The sequence below is a fragment of the Mastomys coucha genome, unplaced genomic scaffold, assembly GCF_008632895.1.
Source record: "Mastomys coucha isolate ucsf_1 unplaced genomic scaffold, UCSF_Mcou_1 pScaffold7, whole genome shotgun sequence".
Taxonomy (NCBI): Eukaryota; Metazoa; Chordata; class Mammalia; order Rodentia; family Muridae; genus Mastomys; species Mastomys coucha.
In genome coordinates, this window is record NW_022196913.1 from 89107180 (window position 1) to 89135161 (window position 27982).

At 36.8% G+C, this 27982-nt stretch overlaps 1 protein-coding gene across 9 annotated transcripts in view; it reads right to left on the minus strand.

The window, feature by feature from the left end:
• Positions 1-27982, minus strand: part of Trps1 (transcriptional repressor GATA binding 1) — a 234865-nt gene that overhangs the window by 169265 nt on the left and 37618 nt on the right. For 7 of the 9 annotated variants that reach the window (XM_031358332.1, XM_031358329.1, XM_031358333.1 and 4 more), the window contains exons 2-3: positions 21568-22496; positions 6087-7216 (exon numbers count right to left, since the gene is read on the minus strand). In XM_031358332.1, the coding sequence (XP_031214192.1) occupies positions 6087-7216; positions 21568-22496 (2059 nt within the window). Of the gene's footprint in view, positions 1-6086; positions 7217-21567; positions 22497-27982 lie in introns of those variants that run through there. The other 2 variants (XM_031358335.1, XM_031358334.1) reach the window with 1 other exon arrangement.

Consider the following 27982-nt stretch of genomic DNA (forward strand, 5'->3'; position numbering starts at 1 on the left):
AAATTTAAACCATAGTTTTAACAGTGAATAAAATGATGATCAAGGGAAATAAAAAAGTCATAAATGTTAATCAATAAAACTTTACAGGATCAAATAATTACAAATTATGACACACATAGGGTCAATGAAGGTGAGTAAATATTTTAATTTAAACATAGATCAATAGGTCTATTATCTAGCAGCACTGGTCATTTCTCAGGAGCTACTTTGTTGATATCAATATCTGTAATATTTATTGACAGTACTGATATCTTAGAATAATGGAGAAAAGATATGAGAGTTCTTGAAAGGCAGATCCTAAGCAGAGAAAAGATAAATAATCAAGTCAATATTGTTTTTCTAATGTTCTCTCTATGAGGCAGGGTCTTGTGTAGACCAAGCTGACTCAGTATGGAAGATGATTGGAGAATGGCTTTTCCATTCCTGATTCTTCACCTACCATTTTTTAGAATTACAGACACGTGACAAAATACTTTAGAAGTGAGGTATATTTGGTCTTACTAGGAAGAAATGCCCTGCTCATTGCTTAAGTTTCAATAGTCTGACTAATAGTTAATTTGTAGTAAGTATCTTTAATAAAGAGGGTACTTCATCTTAAATAGGTTAATCTGTCTATCCCACTTAGTGTTAGAAAAAAAAAATCATAATGCCATGCCTAGAAAATTCCAATTTGTAATTCATTTTGAAAAGGATGATGCCCTAAATATAAGTATTCAAAGTAGAAATATGTCTTCCAATAAAAGAAAAGCAAGCAACAAGTAGTAATCAATATAAAACTTGTCATAAACTGAAAATCAATCCTAAGTCCTCTTATTCAAAAGCTAGCTAGCTATTTTCTTTTTCTTTTAGATTTATTTATGTATCTGTTTTGCTGAACTGGAGACTGAACCTGTAGCCTTGCACATCCCTTGCACTCTCCCACTGAGCAACATGCCCTGTCCCAGATAACTATGTGGCATACATTCACGGCATTTTTGGAATTTAATTTAAATTAATGTTTACAAATAAAAGTAAAAAATGCTACAGGTTATTTTCTCCATGGTCTGTAATATCCTTAGTATTGTTCTGTTTCGCAGTGGAAGTTTTCAAGTTAAACTATGATGTCTGCATCTGAGTATTCCAAGCATTTATTTATTAGGCACTATTTAAAAAATATAAAATCAACACTCATCTCACTATAATTGCCATGGTTTTACCAATTTAAAAACTGAACTGATGTTCAGGAGACTTGGCATTTCCAGATTTCCTGATAATTAAGTGCTGATCATAAATATCCATTTTTCAGTGTAATCAAACACATTATCCATTTTTCCATTGGCTCCTTTTAAGATAAATATTAAGGCATAGGCTCATTACTCTGAGCATCCAGTGTTAATTATTTCAAAATGAAAAGTATAGGACAACCATCTTAAAATTATTCATAAATATCATAATGACAGGTACCTGTGATAGAGCTGTTTTCCAGGTCTTATCTGAACAGGTCTTTACTCTTCTATCCTTAGAGACTGTCTGGGTGGCTGCCAAGCAGCACTAGGTTGGTTTCATTTGCCAATATTCCTCCTGCTTCCCGTTTTCAACTTTGCTAATGAGAGCATGTCACATAACTTCTCTTCTCTAAGTACCTCACTTACGGTTTGTCTGAAGCTCCTCCTGAAGATCGTGGCTTTTGGATTTTGCAATAATATATTTATGGGTACATTTATTTGTATATATTTCCCTTATGCCTCTTCGTATCCATGAGTTCTATAGTTTCATCAGTGAGTCCTGGAAAATGTTGTTTGCTATTTTCTCCTCAAATACCAACCATGCCATTCTCTATTTTCCTTCTAAGATTCTGATTCGTTGTGCTTATGTAAAGATTTCATTGTATTTCCACATAGTATTTATTATCTGGCTTTATATTTTCAACTGCCTTGCTGTTTCTTCAAACTTTTCTCTCTGGGCCTAGAGAAATATCCCAGCAGTTAAGAGCACTGGCTGCTCTTTCAGTAGACCATGGTCCTATTCCTAGCATCCACATGGGGTCTCACAGCTGTCTGTAACTCCAGACCCAGGAAATCCAACACCCTTTTCTGGTCTCTGAGTCATCAAGCAAACAAGTGGTGCATAGACAAACATGCAGACAAAACACCCACACAAATTAAATAATTAAATAAATTAAATATTTAAATAAATTAACATTTATTCAACAATATTGTTCTAATGTCTCATTGTGATTTCCTCATAGACTCTTTATTATTACTTCATCAGACATTTATTCTATTTGCTTTAAGTTTCAACGATTGTGCTTTTTCATTTGTAATGGTATCTGTTCATTGGCTCACCTCAGTAAGGTTTTGCATTGCTTGATTAATTTTAAATAGTAATTTTACTCCTTCAAACACATGGCAATTATGACATTATCACTGAAAATTCCTGTATCTAAAGTTCCTAGGTATCATAATCTATCACTCCTCCTTTCTACCTCTTTCACATATGGTCTATCTGCTCTTTGTCTACATAGCAAACTTCGTAACAGTGCACACATATAAAACTTACCTTAACTGGGACTGCTTTGCAAGTAAAAATTGAGCACTTTTCTATGGACAAATTTATGTTTATTTCTGGTAGCAAACAGTGAAGCACTGATATAGAACTCATTTAATTAGCAGCAGCATTAAAGCGGACCACTTGAATTCAGCTTCTTTTTCAGAGGACCCCATGCCTTAGTCTTGACAACACCCAGCAGACATACTGCAATTTGTCCTCTGCACAACCTCACATGCCACACTTACTTTTCACTTCTCCCTCACTATGGTTTAGCTCATGCTTAGTGAAGTGACGAATAAGCTTTGGAAATTCCCCTTAAATTTGGGGAAGTCTGGCAAATGTGTTTAAAGTATGTTTTAACTAAAATGCTTGCTTACAGTTGCTTTTTTAAGAAGATTTTTGTCCTTCCTAGGTCTGAAAACACTGTACATTTTGATTAAAATGATAACTAATAGAAAATAGATGCACTGTCTATTGAGTAATAAATTAATAGAAGACATGAAGTAAGAGAAACAGATTCATGCATGGAAAATAATGGCAGCTACAAGGTGAATTAGGGGACATTCTAACACTGTGAAAGGATGCTAAATGACCCATTTCCCATTTCAGTCTCAGAATAGCCCAGACTTAGGGATTCCACACTGAGATTTCTCAGAGTTCCATATCAACTCTGTTTTGGATGAAAATGATTTCACACTTAGAGGCTTATCCTGACTTCTGTTATAGCCTCACTCTTGTACATCAAGCACTCAAATCCCAGAATGTTTTATAACAATAACATAATGATAGTAGACATATCCTAAGAGGGCTATTATAAATAAAATATAACCAGCAAAGATAGATTTAAGATAAGGTAAGATGACTTATTATTCTATTTTTAAAACATTTCATTGAAAAAAATACTTATAGAGCAAATTGAATTTTAACCACCTGCATGACTATTTCATTTTACATCCTTAAGGCTTCCAATGTGATCGAGATTAATTAAAGTTTCCTTATACCTCCTAGTCATGAATTATGACTCTTGAAATCATAAGGCTCTCAATTTCAAATCATTCTAGAAAGACTCCCAGATTGTAGATATTCACCTAAAATCTAAAAGGTCCTGAGATCAATGAAAGTATGTCAGTATTTAAAAGTGAGTATTATTAAAGTACTCTATGCCCTAAGGACACATTCTATTTAATTTCTTAGGTAACATAATGTTGGGAGCCTGATTGAAACTCACAGCCAACAAACTACTGTCTTTGGCATATACCTTAGATCCTCAAAAGTCTCTAAAACTATGTAATGAAAGATTAAAATATAACTCACCTTGGAGCTGTCAGTATTGAAAACTATTGTGCAGGCAAAGGAGCCTGGGAATTCCATTTGCATAAAGACATTTGCCAAAATCTATGCATGCTCATGTGTTAAACTTTGCAGCTACACTGCATGGTAAGGATAGGATAGTCTTTTCTTTGGTAGAAGCTACTTTCAATACTAAGAATTAAATAAATCCAGACATTATGAAGACATCTCCTTTATTCATATTATTCATTTATCCAAAGATTATTTCCTTTATCTAAAGAACATAAATATCCTGCTTACTTCAGACAAAGCTTTAAGTAATGGCCTAGACTCCTGGAGAAAATCATATGGTTACCAGTCAGTGCTGTCTTTGTGTATAGGAGGGTGATATACTCATCAACACATACATACATGCACACACATATACATGCACATGCACATATACACACATACATAATATATATGCATATTTGTGTACTTATTCCATTTCCCTCATGATTAAAAAGATAAGAATTTCTTCAAAAATTTTGGAGCACTTCACAACTATGTATGGACAATACGAACAAACTCACCCATACTTGTGCACCCACACTACTAAGAGTTGAGGAAAAGCTGGTGCTTGCTAGTCCAGAAAGAAATTAGCATGCAGCTAACATCAGAGGAGACAGAAACACTCATTGCAAGTGTGAACACATATTTGATTGCAGCACTGTGTCTTTCCTAGAGCTGACCTTATAAATTAAACAGTGTAAATCTCAAGTAAGTGTTTTCTGAACATTTTGATTCACTGTGAACATTAGGATGCCCTTCAAATTAACATCTAACATTCTTAGCCTATTGTTGGGCACGGCTCCTTCATTACTGATAACTGAGAAGATATTTACACAAAACTAACCAGATTTTTTTTTTAAAATCTAGGTTATCGAACCTATATATTGAAAAGCATTTCAAAGAGCAAGTAAAAGCTACATACAATGGGTTACTCCTCTCATCTCAATGTGTGGGAAACCCTGAGGCAAGAATATTGCCAGGAGTTTAAGGTCAACCTGGATTATACAGAGATTTATACTCAAGCTTGAGCTACAGTATGGCCATGTCAAAAATTAAAAAAAAAAAAAATAGAAGAAAGTAAATATACTTTATACTTTGGAGCTGAGAGGCAGAATAACAATGAATGCTCAACTCTGTATACCTTGTATCTTCAAGGCTTGAGTATAACAACCCCAGATTATAAACAGGTCTCAATTTAAACCACTCTTCCTTTGGATGGCATCTCCTGACTTGCCAGTGTTAAGGTGTGCTCTTACTATGTTCATCTCAAGGGCAGTCTTTGGTTCTTTTGATTTTTGTGGCACTCCCCCTGCTGATATGTAAGGTGCCTTTTCCTCCTCTTTGTCAGTTCCAAAGGGTTACTAACAGTGCCTATATTATTTACTCCTGTACATTCAATTCCTGGTAAAATGTATAGTTCTGAAATTGAGGCAAATATATATATATACTTATATATATTATGTACATAATATATATAATATATATATATATTAAATGAGTGTTTAAACTCATCTCTAGAAAGTATGAACAGTAAGCTAGGGAAAATAATACATCAAGAGAAGTAAGGAGTAGAAGTGTGTGTGTGTGTGTGTGTGTGTGTATGTGTGTGAATGTGTGTGAATGTGTGTGTTTTTCTGTGTGATGTGTGTGTCTGTTGTCTGTGTTAATTAAGCTTAAATACCCTGTTTTATCTGCCCCCAAGGAGTGATAGTGCAATCATATCCATGTGCATTCCAAAATCTCAGCTCAACATTTTGTTTGTATATCAATCAAGAGTGTTATTCAAGTATGAAAAGTGAAAGGAACAACCAATCTCGTTCAAAGAGAGAAACAGGCAACATATTCTCAGGCTGATTTTTTTTCCTCCAGAAAGTAACATATATTCTAGTAGAAGCTTTCATTTGGGAGCTGTCCCTTCAAAAATTATGGGATTCAGAGTCATACTAGCTATGCTAAATGAGTAACCTCATCATACATGTCGCTGAGAATTGGAAAGTGCTCCATGCAAGTGATAGAAGACACATAGGAAACATGAGAACATGTGAGTAAATTACAATCTGAAGGCCACCCATCAACCAACTTATCTACAATTCTGCAGAAGACCTTCTATGGGACCGTCCTATACATCCAGCCATACATGTACAGCCCCACCACTTCCTGCCTCCTCCCTCTGGGTTCTCTGACTCCCTGGGTATTTTGGTCCCCAGAAAACTTACCTGTAGTGTCTAGAGATCTCCTCTTCCACCTGGGTTATAAAATCGCATTTGGTGCAGGAGTGTTCTTTGCTTTCCCTGACAGCCTGCTGCCCGTCAGATCCTAGCAGGTGGTTTGCCTCTTGTTTGACATCCGATGCTTGGGACTCGTGCACGGTCTCATAGTGAAAGAGGAGCACATCTACATCGGGGGTAGAGAAGGAACACTGGTGGCATTGGTGTTTGACTCTGGAACTTCCGGCCACCCCAGGAGACAAGTGCAACAGCAACAGTGCACAATGGGAACAATTACTTTTTCTACAAGCAAACGGATAAGTAATTTCTCCAAGGTGCTTTTCTGGGCTGCAAAGGCCTCTGGGACAGAATGGACAGTGCTTAATGGTACACTTGTGGATGTTATGGAGTTGCTGATAATGACGGAGAAGTGGACCCACTACAATCACATCAGGGCCATGGCTTTTGGAATATCTAAAGTCACAGAACTGACAGTTATAGCTCGTTACCATGTTATCCTCTGCTCCCTTGCTGGGGAAGTCCTTCTTTTTAGCCCCACTCAAGCCCTTCTCTGGCTTGGTCAATGGCTCTCCTTCTACACTTTTGGCTAGATCATTCTGATTAATGACAGAGCTCCTGGGAAGCTTGTCATTCAACTCTGGATTAAGGCCGCCTGACTGCACTGCTCCATGCTGCTTGCTGTAATGTTCTAGCAGCTTAATGGAGCTAGATGACTCACAGCTGAAACTACAAAATTTACACCAGTAATAACTGGTGGCCTCTGTACCATTTTGTCGTGAGGAATCGAGGGGCTTGATGGGCACTGAGTAGCCGACAGGGGTGTCATCTCCAGCTTTGACTGTCATTTTGTCCTGCCACTTTCCTACATCCCCAGAGTCACTGGCTCGAAGCGCAGGGATGGATTTGTTAGAGTTTTTCTCTGAAGATTTCACGCCCTCGGAAGATGGGAGAGACACTTTGATTTTATTCGGGTGAGTCTGAAGAAAATGTTGTTCTAGTTCAGTTGATGAGTTGCCCATATAAGTGAAATTGCAGAATTTGCAGCGGAAATACTTGGTGTTGCCTTGGCAATCTGGAGTTTTCCGTCCAATGCCAATGAATGTTCCTCCTGAAGTGACCTGCAGTGTAGGAGAGATGGAAGTTACTTAAGACGTGCCATACGTGCCATGAATTCAGTCACTTCTCTGGAAGGGAGGGTTATTTTCAAGTATTGAACATTTTTATAAACTGACAGTACTTTTCCAGCATCTTAGAAAACCACTTGAACTATGGGGGAGGGGGAGGGGAGGCAGTCCTTATTTCTCACTGGGGGCTACTTGAATACTTCATTTTAGGACAAAGGAGGAAGATATGTAATAAAAGTACTATAACCAATTCATAGAACTAAATAATATATATTTTAAGAAATCTCTTTCCAATTGAGTGGGATTGTTCTACATGACTGCAAGAAACACTCAAATAACATGGGGTTTCCATTTGAAAACCTAATGGTTGCTATAAAAGCCAGAGGCAGTGGCTCTGAGCTCACTCACTGAAGAGATTCTTTAAGAAAATGTGACACTCAGTTCTAGAATGTTGAGGTGGCAGGCAAAGAGCAGACAAAAAGCAGTTCTTTGTTTTAGACAAAACATTATGTCCTAAAATGATCGCACATAGGGCTTCTAACAGAAGCTTAACTTTGCACAATGAAACCAAATTAAAATGAAGTGGTCAAAAATACAGAAAATTTCAAACATTTCTCTACCAAGGAATGGAGGCAAACCTGTCAGGGCTTTAATAGCTAGAAACCACTATTTCCTCCAGGATGGTTAGCCATTGAAATAAGGCAACGTTCTATGAAAAGCTCTACAATTCTACTGTCTTGTATAAACTTGAGTTGCACAGTAAAATATGTTATCGTAGAATATAATACAACACTCAGAAGCCAAGAGATAGGAAGACAAGAGTTCAAGCCTGTCTTGGGCTAAATAGGCAGACTCTATCTTGAACAGAGAAAAATAAGAAAGGGAAATGTTATTGGTGATATGTAGGCCTTCAAAGGTACTTTATAAGAAATTTCCAGATCTGAATAGGCATTTCAGCCAAAAATCATACTGAGCCAAAACTCAGGGTTTGAAAATGAAATTCTGACCGAATCTTGAAAAATAAAAAAATCTTGAAAAAATAAAATATAGAAAGGAAGAAAGGAAGAAAAGGAGGGAGGAAGAGAGGGAAGGAGGGAGGAAGGGGAGGAGGGAGGGAAGGAAGGAAGAAAGGAAGAAAGGAAGGAAGGAAGGAAGGAAGGAAGGAAGGAAAGGAAGAAAGGAAGGAAATATAAAGAAAAGCACTTCCTTCAAGCATCAGCGATTTCTTATTTTTCCAGCAACCAGATGTAATGTATGAAGCAAGTGGCAAAATCATGTTCTGCCTTCTTCAACAGCTGCTCAAAAATGACATGTGTGATCGCTGCTCATTTCCAAATCATTCCATGAGAAAAGTTTCGGCTTCTCAAAATCACTTGAATGTTCTACTTAAAATGCAAATTATATTCTGTAGTGCATTCCCTAATGGTTGTTTCTCTACTGTATGGAATTAAAATGGAAGCTTTTATTTGCTTCCCAAAAAGGCAGAATTTTAATGAGGTTACTTAAACTCTGGCCAACAGCTTCCTTCATTGTGGTAAGTTCTAAATTCATGTCCAGCATTATAGTTCTAGGAAATCAACACTAACATATAAACATCTTGTGACTAAATGGAAATTAAGATAATAATTTGATTGTTTTCACATTCTTACTTAAAAGATGATTATCTTACACACATGCACGCATGCACTTACACACACATATGAACATACATGCATAAGTATGTGATACACATATATATATACATATATACATATATATATATGGCACATAGTTTTTAATCTGTCAAAGATAAAATCTCTGAACCACAAGAGCTAATACTGGAGAACCCTGCCAGTCAGAAATCTGAGAGTCAACAGCTTGAAAGAGGGCCAAAGTCAAATCCTTGAGAAAAACCACATAGAGCATCCTTACACTGATCAAAAAGAGCTGAAAGTTGCACAAAACATTCTATTGCAAAACTTCTACATGAACTTCCCAATTCACCACAACTGAGAAGAAACCTTATTTTCAAAGAAACAAACATTTAGTGGGATGCAATTATCAATCACTTTGGGAACTTAAGCATTGATCAATGTTCTAAATACAGAACTACTATCTTATAATAATGACAAACACAAAGTGCAAAAGTCTAGAGATGAATAATTTTGTTATTTTAGCTACTACATCACTGCAATATGCTGAGCTCTTTAATGTAAAAGGTCGAAAACATCTGCTTAAACAAGTGAGATTCCTGAGAAACTACCACAGAACACCACTATGTTTGATGTTGAAATCTTTAAGCTCCATGTGCCCAGCCACACCAAAGTAGTTAAGCAATTAGGACACATATTCTTAGGAAACCCCTATACATATGATTTTCAAGAAAAATATTAACTATTTCTAGGCATCTTACCATCCCTTTTGAGTTGTTTCTAACTGTGACTGAAGAAAAGTTTATGAGTAATTATCAGGGAAGTATTTTGATTGAAATGTGACAAACTTTGCAGACTACAGTAGATCGTTTGAATTGGTGTTGACAATGTGTCTAAGAGATTTGTTTCTTCACCTGTGGAAGTAGATCTGACAACTCTACAATTCAGTGTGCTTTGAACAACTACTAAATTCCACAATTATCCTAAAAATTCATCCACACTATTGAGTTCATTCATATACAACACAAACAACAACTAAAACTTAACAAATTTTATTTCACGGTAAAAAGCATTCATTTTGATCCTTCTATAGATTACAAAAATGCCTTATTGGCTAGTGTCTATAAATCATGCTATTGCACAGTATGGAAAGCAAAATGGCTAGGGAATCACATTTTATTAAAATACTATGGAGGGAAATGCGAGTTTTTAGTATTCTACTTCATTTTTCTCTCAAAAAGAAGTAAGTTCTAGACTCTATAAGATTCTTTTTCAGTAGCATGTTTATATAAGTCACAGTAATACATATCTGATATTGTTTATTTGGCCACCTCTGAAAAATAAAACACAATTTATTAGAAGATACTTATCCATGTCTACTGCCCACACTGACTTTATTTTTAGTACCTACATGTGTTAGTTTTGATCTCCTGCTAGCTTAGTTAAATGAAAATACACAGCAAGAAAAGTTTAAGCACTATCAGCCACAATTTATTAAAACCTATTATCAGGAGACAATTCCTACACATAGTTACTCCAAATTTCTCAGAGGTTAGAATCCGACAATATTTGGGAAAACATTTCCTAGTTATGATTATACTAAAAGATAGAAAAAGCAGAACATGCTGACTTCCTTTACTAACCAACACTTGAAATTATAATGAATGAGCACAGAAATTTTCTATGTAGATATTCACGAATTACAATCATATAGCTGTATGTTCTTTCTGGGCCCAGCATGTATTCCTTTAGCTCTATAGTGCTGCTATTTGGCGTCTTCTGGGCTCTGGGATCAACATTGTAATGAACTAGACCACCTCTTTGTCTTAAGGATGTTTAATATGAAAAATTCTGGGTGAAAAACATTTTGTTCAACTGCAGTCATGTTGTCATGCATTTATCCACTTCTAGATGTTCTCCATATCAAATCTGTAACCAAACAGGAACCTAAGACTCATTCCTCCCCCCTATGAATATAAATAACGTTGTTGCACAACTTTGCCATTTAATTAGATTATTGTAAGCATTAAATGAGAACTCTGAAGCTCTTCCATCCAGTGGAATTTTCCAAAGTAATAAAAATTTTGTTGACTATTCTCTCTGCCATTGATAGGCATGGATCACATGTAGCTACTAAGATAAAGGCAGTGAGAATGATGTGTTTCATTTAACGTAAATGTTTTCTTAAATTCCATCAGTTTAACAATTAAATAAGCTCTAAAGAGCTACACGTGCTCATAAAGTGCATTAGTCAGTATGCTACAAGTATTAGTCAGCGCACTGCAGAGCAATAGTCACAAGAATAAAATATTACTTAATAAAATGACCCATCCAGTAAATTTATCCTGCCAACACGATGAATAGATCAAATCGATGGAAACTGGTGACATCAGTGGCAAATTTAACACACTTTGTTCAAACAGTACACTTAGCATAACTGAAAGGTTCCACTTGCTGTTACCAGGCTAATGATCTATTTATACTCTTTCTAGACTGCAAGAAGAACGTGTTACTACTATTTGAAGTATGTAAGGGTTCCCTGCATTTGGGCTGAAAGAACGAATGTAACTGAGGACAAACAGAAAGTTTTCTCCAACATCTCAGAGTCAACTGGAATAAGGAACCATAAGAACTCAAGGCAACCTTAGCATGGCTTTGACCTTCAAAAGAGCCCTTAACTGTGCCTTTCATACAAAAGCATATGAGGATATAACCTTTCTAAGGCCAATTAAAGCTATACATAAAAACCAGGCCAAGTAAAACTCACACACACACACACACACACACACACACACACACACACACCGTCACCACCCCCACCCCCACCACTACCACGAACATCTAAACAAAGGTCAAAAAAGCAACACAAAACAAAACAAACAAACAAACAAAAGCAGATTTTTAATTTATATTCCCTGTTAACAATAATAATGGTATTATGTTTCAATCCCAACTTTCAAACTTAGCAGTTTAAAATGAATTTATTCCTTCCACACAGTATTTTCCATGGACTTTCTTTATAACTTATTGCATGTTACTTAAAAGAAACATTTCACAAGAGAATTGAAAAACATTCAAAGATTGTTTTCTCATGGGCTGTACAAATTCATTCTTTTCCCCCTGATAATTTGCATTAAAACTGAATAAAATAATATCTAAAGGAATGTGTCAAGAGAAAATGTTTTAAAGCCGCTGAATTCTTAAAATGACACTTTAGTACAATTACTCATTTTCAACACATTAGAAAAAGGAGTTGTTTGAACCGCACACAAACTCTTCCTCAGATGTGGTTCCTTTTCAAGTACTATAATTGATGAGAACAGAGCAAAGTAGGAGGGTGCTAATTTGAGAGGACTTGAGGTTATGGGCTGATTGTCAAAAAGGTAAAACCTTACAAATAAAAAGCTAGGTTATTAAATGAAGATCACTGTTGAAATTATTGATTTTCATATTGCTTGAAGAAATCGACAAGGGATGGACAAGGCTAAAAATAACTATGCCCAAATTTAACCTGTTAATATACATAAGGATTGCTTCTGCATGTGTAGAGCTTCAAAATCACATTCCCCAAAGCCTAGTGCACTGCAGTGTCTCACTTCTGATAGCAAAGAAGTTCTTAAAATTTTCAGTGGCAAGTGTAATTATGTGGCAGCCTTCTCACTCTCCACACTGCTTATTCTTGCAGCCTGTTTTTAATCAGCATCACCATGATAATGCCCATGAATCCTCTTCACATTTGAATTTAAAGGAGCCACCTAAAGGGAGTGATGGTCAAATTTTAAAGTATTCCTGGGAGGGGGAGCATTTAAAAAAAAAAAAAAGTAAAGTCTATTCTTCACAGACAAATAGCTTCCTTAAATTTTCTATTGTCATTCGCTCGGTGTAACTGGCTTTCCCATGAGCACCTGGTAGCTGGAATGACAGATAAGTCATCACCCTAATCCCCAATAAGACACTGGGTGCCTAGCTGAGGAGATGGTGCTCAGCTGGTCACAATGTTTGTCATCTAAGCAGGAACTCACATAACAACCCCACGTTCCTATAAAGCCAAAGCTTTCAGGGACATAGAGAGTAGGATTTCTGCAGGCCACTAGCCAAACTCCAGATCAATGAGAGACCTTCTCACAAGGATGTAAGCTAGAATGCGATTGACTTCTAGCAGGCATCTGTGCAGACCCATAACCCACACATGGCTACACACCATATAACACACACACACACACATACACGTATTAAAAATAATTCAGAAGTTATCATTTTACTGGAAATAAGAAAATGAGAGGATGTTGTAGGCATCGTAGGGCACATCTATATCTAGTGCCTTACATGGAGATTTAAAAATAAAAAAGAGAGTACATGTGTGTTGCAAGAGGAAATATAGGCTGGGAACAGTGTAGAGTTCTTGCCTAATACACATGAACCCTGCACTGGATACTCGGAACTGACAAAGAAAATAAAAACACAGGGAAAAAATGAAAAAAAAAGGGGGGGAAGAATAGTGGGCTTTACAAAACAGTTTAATATCTGAATGAACAGATTATCTTTCCCCCAAAGAGCTTGTTTGTAGCACTTTTACCAGTTGAGAAGCACTAGGAATCAACAAGAAACGATAGCCCAGAACTCCAAATGTCCATGATTTAGCAAATAAATAAATAAATAAATAAATAAATATATTTCACACATGTGCTGGAGAGATGGCTCAGCATTTAAGAACACATACCACTACCACTCTGAGTTCAGTTCCCAGAACTTCTATCAGGTATATCAAGCTCCAGTAAGATTTTGTGCCCTCTTCCGTCCTCAGATAACTGCACTTACATGCTTGTGTCCCCCACAAACACATACCACACCACCCACAAAAACATATACGTTACACACACATACCACACATACCACTTATACTACATCTCTCTCACACACACCCACCACATACCTCTCTCTGTCTCTCTCTCTGTCTCTCTCTCTCTGCCTTTCTCTCTCTCTCTGTCTCTCTCTCTCTCTCTCTCTCTCTCACACACACACACACACACACACACACACCATTCACAAACACAATATGCAACACACAGAGAGACACACAAATAGCACATACAAACTAAATATATTATATTACACATACACCATATATACATCACACACACACATGAGCATCCACAAATACACACCACACACAGACACAGACACACAGAGACACACACACTAAAAATGGTTTTAGAAAACTCATGTGAAAATAGATCATGAAAACAGTATATTATGTGCTGCCTGTTCAATTCATAGTTCCAGGACAACAAAAGTAGACCCAGCCTAAAATGAAAAAACAGGAAAGGATTCCAGAGGCAACATGGGACCTAGCAACAGACATGCTGATATCTGAAGAGCAGCCTCAGAGCAGAGCTAATGTAAAGGCTAAGGAGGCAGAAGGAACCTCAATAAACTCAGAAATGAGAAGGTGGCCTTACTAGGAACCTTGGAAGGATCCCCAAAAGGAATGCAAACATAAGAAAGGAAAGAGAAAAGAAAGGAAGAAATCAGAACCTAAAGATAATTAGACAACATGAGGGAAGAAGGGAGCAGGAGAAGAGAGAAAATATCAAGGAAGAGCTGTAAGAGGAGGACAGAAAGAAGAACTGAACAAAAGGAAGAAGAATAAAAGTAAGCCATGTGGGGAAGGAGAGATGGCACAGCTGGAAGCCCATGCAGCACAAGCCAGATGCTCTGAGTCTGAGTCTATCAGGAGCCAGATGTGAGGAAATCCAGCTGCAATCCCAGCACTCTATGGTGAGATGGGAGACTGAGACAGGGGAATTGACCACTCTGCCCAGCTAGTCTAGTCATAGTATGGTGGCAGAAACAATAAGAGATCCCGCCTGAAGAGGTGGAAAGCAAGAATACACTTCTGAAAGTTGTCCTCTGAACTACACCACAAACACATATACATACACACAAACAGCCCACACCACACATACCACACACACACACACACACAAACACACACACACACAATACTACACATATCATACAACACATACACAAACATATATACATCACATATGGACATTACATACACACACTACAGACACCACACGCCACACACACAAAAGTATATATACTACACATATGCACCCCACACACTACACATACCACACACCATAAACACAAACATATATATACCACATAAACACACACCACACACACCCCACACCACACACACACATACCACACACCATACTACACATACCATACAGCACATACACAAACATATATCCAACACATATACACATTACACACACATACACACACTAAATATACCACACACCACACACACAAAAGTATATATACCACACATATACACCACATACACACACACACCACACACACCACACACACCACACATACCATATACCACACACACAAAAGTATATATACCACGCATATACACCACATGCACATGCACACACCACACACCACAAATATGACACACCACATACACAAACATATATACACCACACACACACCAACATATACACACCATACACACATACACACCATACACACAATGTACCACACATACCACATCACACACATACACACACACACTCCACCCAGAAACATACAGAGTAAATTAAAATTTTACAAAATAAAGTATTCTAAATATTCTAAATAAACACAATTAGTATTGGCAGTACAAAAAAATAAAGAATAAAGAAATAAAGTGTATTTGTTTTCTGCCCCCAAGCCCATCTCTGCTCTCAATATAGGCAGAAGGTAACAGCACAGTCAAACAGCCTTGGAGAATAAAAAAGGGTGAGTGTACCCCCCTTAACATTAAGACATATCAAGTGAAGAAAACACCTCTCAGACCTTCCACTAGATTATAAATTCTTAAAACATACACCTGTGGGTGAAAAGACTGTAAAAGAAATCAACTGCATGCACGAAGCGTCCCTTAATCTGGGAATAACATTGTAGTCTTAATTGAGTAAGATGAAATTTATCCTGTACCCACTCCGTCAAAACTAGTTTCTGCCGCAAAAGAATCAGTGAAAATGAATTACAGTAATTAAAAAGAGGACAAATCAACACATTTAATTTTCTTTTCAGTGATTTCAATTATAAGCCTAGTGAATTCTGATACGGCAGCATCATACTGCATGGATTAGATAACAGATAATCTCAAAGAGATCACGAATGTCTGCACATTTAAAATGATGCAGCATGGGGACCGAATAGCTCATGGGCTCTTGGGCTTCCCCCCCCCACTCTTTTCTCTGTGGAGTAAATGCAATTTCCCTTTGAGGAAGCTGTATACTGCAGTAGTTATGAGGCCAGGAGCCTGCCTCTCATGGTTTACATCCGATCGACCCTAGTTATGCAACTCTCTCATGGGCATGGTACTTTAATCCCTCTATACCTGTTTCCTCTTTCCTTCTAATGGATATAATGGTAGTGTCTACTTCAAGGGTTTTTATGAAGATGAGTTGATTAATGCACATAAAGAACCCAGGGACACATCAGCACAGAAGAAGCCCTTAATAAATGCTAGCTATTATTAAATGTGAATCTAAATCCGGGGGAGGAAAGCTATGTGCAATATTTATTATGTAAACTGAAAGATGATGAAAGAGGAATAGATCAAGTTAAAAATACTGACAGCCTAAAGGCTGCGTTGGCCATTCAATAAAAACCAAGCAAGGCTGAGGGCCTGAAAATGCATAATACGGTTGTTAAGATTTAAAGTCATGGGGTAAATAAAAGTAAGATACACTAGGTCAAATGAGTCTCAGAACAAAGAAAATCAGAAAATGAAATTATACTGCTTTTCTCTCCACACTTCCCTACACTTGGGGCATTCACTGTAGATTTGTGCCTTCCACAGCTGCAAGTTTGCTATAATTACGATGACCCAAAGAATGAAAATCTCTCAATAATCTGCCTGTTTGATACAGTTAGCAAAGCAGGCCATTTGGAAGATACAACTTTTATGAACAGTTGAATGAGTCTACATTTGATTAGATGCACTGACAATTATGGGATTTTTTTTTATCCTAAACATTCTGCCTTGAGAGAAACACTGATATTATGGAAAAGGATACACACTCTTTAAATGATAACAAACCAAAAACCAAAGAGGGATGGACATTTATCATTCCACTCTCAAGTTAACACAGCCAAATGGAGATTTAACTGCCATGCAGGTAAATGGATTAGTTAAGATGGTCAAACTTCTCCTCCTTGGGGGACTACATTATCCAGCTTAGCCATCTCCACTGATGAAAATAACCTGGTAAATGCCAGAACTTTGCTTTGCTTTATGGCCTTGGGGTGAGCATATGTTTTATTTTGCACACTTTATTACTTGTTAAAGAGATACAGCCCTGAAATAAGTCTGGATTCACACACCAAACATTCTGTACTCCATAGACAGTCTGGATTGATTAAAGTCTCCTTCATCAGTTTTTTTCTAAGATGCAATAGTTCTCAACTCAGAAAAACAAAGAAACAGAACCTGCTAAGACCTACAACTTCCCTTATCCTCCAGATCAAAGGAAACTGTAAACCAAAAAAATAAATATTTGCAAATAAAATTTGAGACAAGTCAAAATAAACCACAATGAGATTAATGTTCCCGGGTGTTTTATTTTTGTTTTGCTTTATTGTGTTTTTCCTTTACTTTTTAAATCAAAACTTTAATTCCTGTGTTTAAGTGAATTAAACTACATGTTAAGGTCATATAGAGCTCCTATAGTTGAGTGTGTCGAAAATATAAAAACAATGGACAGTTTCCTATTATTAAAATCTGTTCTTCCTGTTTCTAACATTACATATTGTACAACTATAATATAAAATATTTATGAAACAGAAATGTAGCATTCCTGGTTCAGAGGAGAGTCCCTGGTAAGTTAAGAAAGGATCCTTATAGTAAAGTTTGGGTTTCACTAAAGACCAAAATGAAGCTCCCAGAGGGAATCCAGTAGCTACTTTCATAGAGTCCTGAATAATGTAGAACAGCAGAAAAGATCTGCTAATATGGAAAGGTTTGTGCGCATCTTGAGCTTTTATCAGCTCGGGATAGTGTAAACACTTTCCCGTGGGAAGCACAACTTGACAGGACTCCTAATTTTATAACCTGATCTGAGAGCTAAAAGCTCCCCCATAAAGATGATGCAAACGCCCTAATGCACAGCACATTAAGGCCTAATGAAACAGCAGAGTCGGCGTTGTTAATGCAGGCCTCCATTCAGAGAAGGTTTAAATATAAGCATAATAAAGCAGATTAAAAAGAAAGAGGCTGTAATTACTTTTTAAAGAACTCAATCTCTTGTCCTATTATTGGTCTACTTGCGAGCCTCAAAGACTCAATGCAGATAGTAAAAATGACATGAGGCTTGCCAATCAGGCCATCTCCATTATTCTCAAATATGTAAGAGAAAAATCCTGACAAAACACAGAGAGGGGATGAAACATTGGGAAACTAAAATCCTTACCATACCAAGTGGCTCAGAGCTAGCCATGGTCTTTTCTCGAGTTTTGTGTTGTTTCATTTTGGTGTTGTTTGGTTTCCATTATTTTTAGTTTGAATGGGGGAGGGTCATCTTTATTTTTTGTTTTTCCTTAAACAGATGATCTCTTTTCTGTTCTCAGGGCTGCGCATATGACCACAAGATGTACAGTGATTGACCTTGTGAATTCCTCACTCCAAAACAAGACGGTAGTGGTCCTATGGTGATTTGTCTTCACCTAACATTGGTTCTTTATCTACGACGTGGCGAGTTGCTTGGAATATCATTTACATTGACATGATTTGTGTCATATAATATCTGTGCTGTTGAATTTTCAAGTGTTTATAATGTATATGTGAAAATATAAGAAGCTGTTTAAATTACTGCCTTCCAAACTAGCTATATTATATTTGCAGTCAAGTTGGTTCAATTAATTTAAAGAACCATCCATGTCAAACCAAACTACAGATCAAAGGCACAGAATCCTCTGAGGTCTTTCCTCCTCTCCTTTTTCTTGGTCTAAAGTGATAGGTTTATCTAAAAGTGATAAACCTATCACTTTTCTTTGCTTCATCTATCATTACCTGATTGCTCAGAATGTTCCCTAAAAAACAGTTTAATTGAAAAAGGCTAGTGAATGGTTCATCCATTTCTGCAATTGACTTAACTAATGTAATTCAGTAAATGATTCCTGAAATTGTTCATAATAATGGCATCTAATATAATATTTTATCAGTATATATACCAGCCATTAATTCACAAAAAACAGTGTATACATGTATGCCTGGACGGATGGATGGATGGATGGATGGATGGATGGATGGATGGATGGATGGATGGACAGATGGACGGACAGATAGATGATATATTTATTTCTTATAGAACTCTGCATTAAAGAAATTCTGTAGACAGTATTTTATGCTACAGTTTTAGTCAAAACAGACAAAGTGCCCAAAGAAAAAACTAGTCAAAGCATATTTCTGCAAGATAAATCTGTGAGGGAGAAAAGCAATTTCAACCATGCCTTTGGTGCTGAGTATATGTAGAAAAAGTAGCTGTTTATTCTGTAGTTCAACATGGAAACTAGTAAGTTACTCAGACATGTTTGTGCATCAGTATAAGGTATGTATGCAGCACATGTTTAAAATCATCACTAGTCAATAGTGTTCTTGGTGATCTCTTCACAAAAACAAAGCAAACAAAAAAAATGAAGGTAACTTTCTGTAGATTTGGCCCTAAACCCATCCACTTCCTTGAGAGAATCACCCACTTTTCCCATAGCTTGGTTTTACACTACATGTTGCAGGATCCATTCTTTTCAACTGAAGAAGAAAATAAAACAATTCTAGCAGGATCACCTTCCTGCCTGCGGTTACCTATCACTTTTCTTTGCTTCATGCATAGCAGAGATTTAGTACACAGCACAGTTGATGATCAGCTGTTTTATTTCCAAATTCAGATAGCTCACACATCTGTTTCATTTCTAAAATCACTGCCCAGGAAAAGTGTTCCACCCAAACATAAACTTTACTATAAATAACTAAGAACCTAACAAATAACTATTTGGGGGAAATGGAAGTGTGTTTAAAAATCTGAATTCTTCCAACCCTAGGCCTTAGTAATCTTTTTAGAGCCTTCCTGACAGCCGGGATCAGCTTCCCTCAGAAGTCGTCCCCAGAGTGAACAAACTGAAACTGCCGGAAATCCAGGTATTAACATCATATTACTTGCTAATTATAAAACACCGTTTCACATACTGACATTATGCACTTCCAACCCTTTTATCTAAAACACGTATTTGCTTTCCAAATCAGAGCTTGACAGCAGAGTGTATCTGACATAAGACAGCGAAATGATCCTTAATAAGACAGGAGTTCAAAAGCATGCAGCTTTTATGCATAATAACTATGTTGCTTTAATTCACTGCTCCACAGAAATAACTCTATTTGTAGAAATTCACTGAGAAGATGGAAATTTTTAAAGATGAAGCTGACTTATTAAGTTTTGTCCGTATTCCCTTTCAAATGGTGATGCCCATTCTGACACTGTATGGACTCAGAATTTTTCTAACCTGATCCTTTTTACAAATATTGCAAAATATTTTACTCCTATCTTCTGTAACCTAACTTTCTGTGCATATCTTAACTGATGCTGTTCAGTAGAAAAATGTAGGAATGACATACTGTGGCTAGGAAGATGACAGAAATGAATGCCAAGGGACTTCCCGGACTAAATAAGTGCTATGGGAACTCATTAGTTCTATGGTATTTCTAACAGTTCATAAATATGTTTAATATTAGTTATCACATGCTTTGTGATATCTCTCTCCTAATAATATAATAACAATTTATAGAATGTAACAAAACTTAATACTCTTTACTAGACTGGCCTTGAGCTTCAATTATGCTAAAATCACAAAAATTAAAATTAAATATTGAATTTTTTATATGTACTCCAATGTTTCATTCAAATTAAATTATTACACTTTAGTATTTTTCATGTCATTTCTGCTTTCAACTGAGAGCAGAAAAATAGGTGAAAACAGCATAGGATTTCACTAAAAGTGTAAACATTTCCTAAATTATTACCATTTTCCTTAAACGGACAAAGGGGTATTTTAATGGCTTGCATAAAAGTCATTCAAGGACCCCTACTACCTATAATCTCATTGAAATTTTTAGTCAATGTGAAATGTTATTTTCAATTTTCATTTGTAATGGTTTTGATATTTCAGGAGTATGTATGTCTCTGTCACTGTTGACATTACTCAACTCTAATTAGACTAAGTATAAAATCAAATACTAATTTAAGGTCCAAAAAAGTGATTGACCCAGGAGGAAGAATATAGGAGAAGCCTAATAGTCAGAAACTAGAACAAGGAAATGAATTATCGTCATGTGCAGTCTGAGATCTTTGCCATCGCTGAAAGGCCAAAATTATTTAACGATCATGAAGTAGAACAAGAAATAGGAATCTTAGCTAATTCCATGAACAGATTATCGACTGGAAATTTTGTACTCTTCCCTGCAATGGGAAATTAAACTCTGAATACACATTAGAGTAGAGTAGCAATGAGATACATACATCTTTTCTATAGGGCCTAAAACGTATGTGTCTGGCCTTGGGAGTTGACTCTGAACATGAAAATATGAATTCACATTTCATCACTAATCACTTTTTTATCCTCCTAGAAATCATAAGAGAAAAGACGAACCTGTACATCGTAGGTCCCATTTAGTAAAGCAGGCCGTGAAGAGCTGATATCCTGCAGCACACCAGAAAGCACAGAACGGTTGACCTTCTGGAAGTCTTTGGAATGGCTGAACTGCACCATGTTATGAAGGGCCAAGATTTTGCTGTCCAGCTCAGCATCCTGCCTGGTGCGATTATGCAGTCCTAAGTGATACTTTCGGAAGTGCTTAATCAGATCTGTGGGGTCATTGCCATAGTAACCGTATCCACAGATATTGCATTTAAAGTCCTGAAGCTCTGGAGACAGAGGTGCCGGGTCTGGGTTGTCATTCACCAGTAAGTCACTTTTGGGTTTACTCAGTCTGACACCCCCATCTGAAGGCACTTGTGGGTTTTTTGAGGCCACGGAAACTGGACTCAAACCTTGACAATTGGCTTGACCACTCTGCGCTGGCCCTGTTTCCTCAGTGGCCTTTGGTGACATTTTATGCTCTTCCTTTGTCTCCAATGAATCCCCTGATGGGGTGCAGGCCATATCTTGAGGGTCATCTGCCTCTGCTCTTTGAGGAGACTTCAAGGGCTCGCACACTCCCCCAGCAGCTGGAGATGAGAAAGCCAACATATTTCTGTCTGTTACCTCATCATGTGGGAAGGAGGCAAGGTTCCCTCCCTTACTGGGGCTTTCATAATTGAAGCCAGCCTTCTCACTCAGGCCTGAGATTTGCAAGTCCTTCTTACTGCTGGAAGACGGTTCTTGGCCATGCGTGCTGTGCTCCTCCTTCGTGTTCAATTCTGCAGCATCACTCTGATCTGTATTTTCTGACATCTGATCTGTAGAAAATTCTTTGTTCTTCCCAGATACCTTGCTCTCTGCAGCAGTTGGCTCCAGGGTTTGACCCTCGCCTTCACTAGCAACGTTTCTCAGAGGGGGGTTCTTTTTCCGGACCATATCTGTGAACACATAGGGAAAATGAAGGTATGTGGTTATTGGAAGGTTATGCACAAGTAACCCAACCTAGGATATTTTACAGTCTATTCAAGTTCTTTCAAGGTGCACCATAGAATAGTGCACCGTTCTTCTAGGTGCGGGGGTGGGGGGGTGGAGTGGGATGGCTTCAAATAGGAAAAGAGGCAAACAGACAATAGCAAATCATTGATAATTTGAATTGTTTAATACAAAGGCTGGTTGGTATATTCTTTTAAGGTAGGCTAGGCATATTAAAAAACTCATAGCCATACTGTTAATCATTGCCACCCACATTATTTTTTATTAATTTTCCTTATTTCCCATATGGTCAATGATAAGTACACATCTATTTACACATGTTATTGAATTTATACCATATATGTGCAGGTATGCTGTTTATAGAACAGACATGTACATGTTTAACTTTATAAAACACATATTGAATGTTTACTCCCATGAAAAAGTATATACATATGATTACTAAGTTGCATTTTTATATTGTTACACTGAGAGGAATATAGTTTCAAAGAAATAGATTCATGTCAAAAAAAGAAACAGACAGCTATGTCATGAACTGAGTGAAAACTACCAGGAAAGAGGATAAGGAAGATTTCTGATCTGCCCTACCAAAAAGTTCTTTAAAACCTAAGGGTACCATCTTGGAAGTGAAGAGTAGGGCCTGACATGCATTACAGCCATAAGTGAAGTTTCACCAGAACTCTGGAAATCCGGTGTGTTCTCACCTAGAGAACAATATGGAAGTTGACACAGGTCACTGTCATTCTGAGGTTGAAATGACAAGATTTTAGCGATTTCTAGTGATATTTCTTCCCATGCCAGTTCTACTGTCCTTGCCTTAGGCCTTAGTAACATCAGTAGCTAAAATTAAGCTTTAGACCCAAGTGATAATAGTGACCAGAATTGTAATAATATTGAGAAATAAATGGTCTCCTACAAATTAAAGACCATATTAACAAAGGGCAGTTGAGAATGGGGCCCTATGGTCTTTGTTCTTTAAGGTCTAGACTGAAAAACTCAAGTGTTGCCTAAGTCATCACTCAAAATGCCTCTCTGAAATTTCTACATGCTAATTTCTAATAAAACAAGCTTTCTTTGTTATTAGCAGGCCATGCTGGGAGGACCAGTTTAGTAAAGTAAGTTATACCAAAACTCTCAATGCGCTAGAAAAGTCCAAATGAGTATCATAGCTTAGCTGTTTTCCTCTGTAACTCCTCCAAGGGCTGCAGAACCACACTAACTTGAAAGGCATGGGTAGACCTTTGCTTCTGAACAACTCTAGCCACTCTAAGTTGTTGTGATATGAATCACTGAACATCATAATGTACTGATGTGTAAGCAATCCTTGATGAGGTGATATTTCACTTCAGTAACTAGTGTTGAAGACAGTTTGACAGCACTTTAAAAGCTACAATGTTCTCCTTATGCACCAATAATTATCATTCATCAAATATCCACATAAGCTCCCTCATGCAATAACAAAACTAGGTTAAAAGAGTGAAGATTCAAGACAAAGAGTTAGTCAGGGCAGCAACACTGACCTGAGTGAAGTAAGAGGACTATGTACCTTTCCTGTTCAGTCCATGAGAGCCTCAGTGAAAGAAGCTAGGGTCTTTCTTTGTAATTTGGGACACAGGTTAACTATGTTCTTGTAACATTTGAATTTCAATGTTGCTTTTGTTAACAGAGCAGAAGGATGCCTATATTTGTCTGTCAGATGAGGCTCTGGTAGCCTTAGGAGGGTATGTGAAAGATTACAAGGTGATTTTAGTGTTAACCATCCAAAGGTAAAACTTTAAGGAAAAGAAATAAGAACCTAAAAAATTAGTCACTATTTAAACTACAAATGTAAACAAAACCCATGTTATTGTAACCCAAGTGCAGTGGCATGTGCTTGTAGTCTTAGCAATTCGGGATGCTGAAAGAGGATCAGCTGAGCCCAGGAATTCTGGAGTAAACCAAAGAACACAGTGAGATGTGTATGTGAATGTGCGTGTATATGGTTGTGTGCATGCACTTATGTATATTTACAAATTTACAAGCACATTGTAAGTATTTATACTTTTATATGAGTGAGTATATATTTATGCACTTGTATTTAAAATTGACCTAGAAGACAGGATGCTCCACTTCATAATATCAAGAGTTCCTACACATAAAATGATATAGGTTTGGGACACGCCTCTTGCATCTCCTTACAGAATTCTGAATTTTTTTGTACATTTCACATCATCTCATCCTTGTCTACTATAGTTTGGTCCTTCTTTGGTCAAGTGGTTAACAACTCTAACATTTATGTGCCAACTTTTCTTTTTAGCATATCTACATTCTAACAATGAGCAACTGAAATAATGTGAATGAGGTTGCCCAAAACTGTAAAAATTCCATATGAAAAGACAGGATGTCTGTAAAAATCATAATCTGACTCATGAAGCTTACCCATCTATCAAAATGAAAAGCGAATGGTTTATGTCCATATATTAATGTCAACATGATTGGGAAAATGACAAGAGAACTAAGATAAAATACTTAAAAGTGAATTGATCTAAATACATTCATATTGGAAAAAAAGGACATTATGTTTTTCAGAAGAAAGAAACATTTTAGATCTCTGCTGATTTATCACTATCATGAAAAATGTAGTAGTGGGTCAAAGATTAAAAATGACTCCACCACAACATCATTAGGTACTGAGGGGAAAAAAAGAGAATTTAGTTAAATTATCTTCTCAAAATTTAGTTCCTTCTTCCACCCAGGAACAGTCCTTCAGAAAGCATATGACTCAGTGATGCCTTATGCTCAACAGAGTCCTTAATAATATACATTGCAAAGAATGTTAAACTGCTAAAACTTCAAAGAAGAATCAGAGAGGTCATTTGGATTTTATATTGTGCTGTGGGGGGTAGGGGCATGTTCTTTTTAGTCTCTGTTTTTAAAAAAAAAATGTGGTTAATTTATTTGAGTATACTTTGAAGTAGCTATAGAAAAAACATTTTTTTACTGGAATTATATCATCATAATTTTTCAGAGTGACATATTATGTAAATATAAGCACATTTGCAATACTTCTGAGTGGAAGAAACTCCCCTCTCAAGTCATAAGTTAGATAACACAAGACTATAGCCACCCGCCAGTTATTATCTCTAAGACAAATAACAGATTGCACGATGTTTCACTGTGTGCCAAGAACTTTTCCAGTGAACATTTTCTAGAGAAAAAAAAATAGATCACATCCTTGGAAAATCATACCCAGCATTGACTTCATAAAGCATGTGGGTGGCTTTATAGTGCTTTCTACAAGTATTGATTCTATTTGTCAACTATCAGGAAGCTAATAGTCTTAGAAGATGCTTAGAGAACACTGAAGATGTTTTGAGAGCTGATCTGTACATCTGTAAAACAAACAACAAAGAGAACGGATTCTCTTCCTAAATAATGTACACATGCTTGCATGGGTCACACCTAAAATAAAGCAACATGCTAGTGGGTCAAAGGGCTACTAAAAAAAATCTGATAACAGCCCAGGCAGGCATGAGACAGAATTCTTTCCTTTCTTGGTTATAATAATACAGCCAGGGAAGGGACATGATATAAAATATTATGGAACAAGAATCATTTTTCCGGCTGGGCAGTGGTGGCGCACGCCTTTAATCCCAGCCTTTAATCCCAGCACTTGGGAGGCAGAGGCAGGTAGATTTCTGAGTTTGAGGCCAGCTGGTCTACAGAGTGAGATCCAGGACAGCCAGGGCTATACAGAGAAACCCTGTCTCGAAAAACCAAAAAAAAAAAAAAAAAAAAAAAAAAAAAAAAAAAAAAAAGAAAAGAAAAGAAAAGAATCACTTTTCCAACAGATTGCAAACTTGGGATGATTCAACCCATAAAACTCCTTCAACCCTAAAGATTACCATACTTACCAATGCTGGGTGGACAGGGGATCTAAATTTGTTCACACCAGCAATGGTTTTTGTAGATGAACTTTAGAAGCCATTCAAATGGACAATCACATGAATGAAGGTAAATCATCAGTTATGTCTCATTCTACTCCATAGCAATATTCCTATTTTTAAACTAAAAGAACAAATAAATTCAAAATAATAATTGAATAATTACTTGTTAAAGTAAATCCACTAGAAAGCATATTTTTAGACAACGAGGTTAAAAGGGAAAATGTACAGAGGGAATCTAAACTGATCATTTAGGACTTCAACATACAACACTTGGGAGGCAGAGGCAGGTGGATTTCTGAGTTCGAGGCCATCCTGGTCTACACAGTGTGTTCCAGGATAGCCAGGACTATACAGAGAAACCCTGTCTCGAAAACAAATAAAAAAGAAAGAAAAAGCAGTCTTCAGTAAAATTGAGAGAAGCAGAACTATGACCTACTGACAGAATGGTAAGCATTGTACCATGATCAACAACACACACACACACACACATAAATCTGTCTTTTTTTTTTTTTTTTTTTTTTTTTTTTGGTTTTTTGAGACAGGGTTTCTCTGTGTAGCCCTGGCTGTCCTGGAACTCACTCTATAGACCAGGCTGACCTCGAATTTAGAAATCCGCCTGACTCTGCCTCCCAAGTGCTGGGATTAAAGGCATGCGCCACCACGGCCCAGCCACAAATCTGTCTTAATTAGACCATCTAACCCGACTGCCAAGATAGCTAAACAGTATGCCTATTATGTTCTAAGACATAAAATATAGCTGTCGCAAAAATCCTAAGTCCTACCCTGAACTAATTTCATTGATTCTAAATCAGGAAAATAAATTTTAAAACATCCTTAGAGCTCACAGGTATTTAAAACATATCAGAATAAGGCATTATGTTACACTATCACTTAGGTTTGTGGAATGGGAGTGTTTAACATTAGACTTTAAGACATAATGCTCTTTATTTCACTGATTAACAATTTTATGTATATAAAAGAATCGATCATGTAAGACATGAATCTTTTTCTCCAGGTGGCTTCTTCACAGAAACAGGAGACTTAAGTCTTCTGTTATCTGGACAATAAAATTCACTCATACTGACTTAGCCTTATATCTGTATACACATTTAAATACACTATGAAAATCTATCTCCATACTCACATACATATACACCAATGTATGTACTCATATACTTATGAAATGTTATTTGCCCAACTATCCATGCAATCGATAATCAAACTGCCTGACCAGAGCAACCAATTTTTACAGAAACTTGAAAGAAATTGAATTCACATTCAGTGTGGTGAAAACTAGGATTAGTTTGCATATTCTATGCAACCTTGAAAGTACAGAACGTAAAGTGTTTTGTTCCCTATTCTACCTTGGCCTCAAACAAAAGAATAAAAACAAGGAGAGGAAGAATCAGAACAAATCACGTGCGATTTACAGCACCAATAAGTTTAATATAACCCCTCCTAGTTTATGACACAGAGAGAGAGAGAGAGAGAGAGAGAGAAAGAGA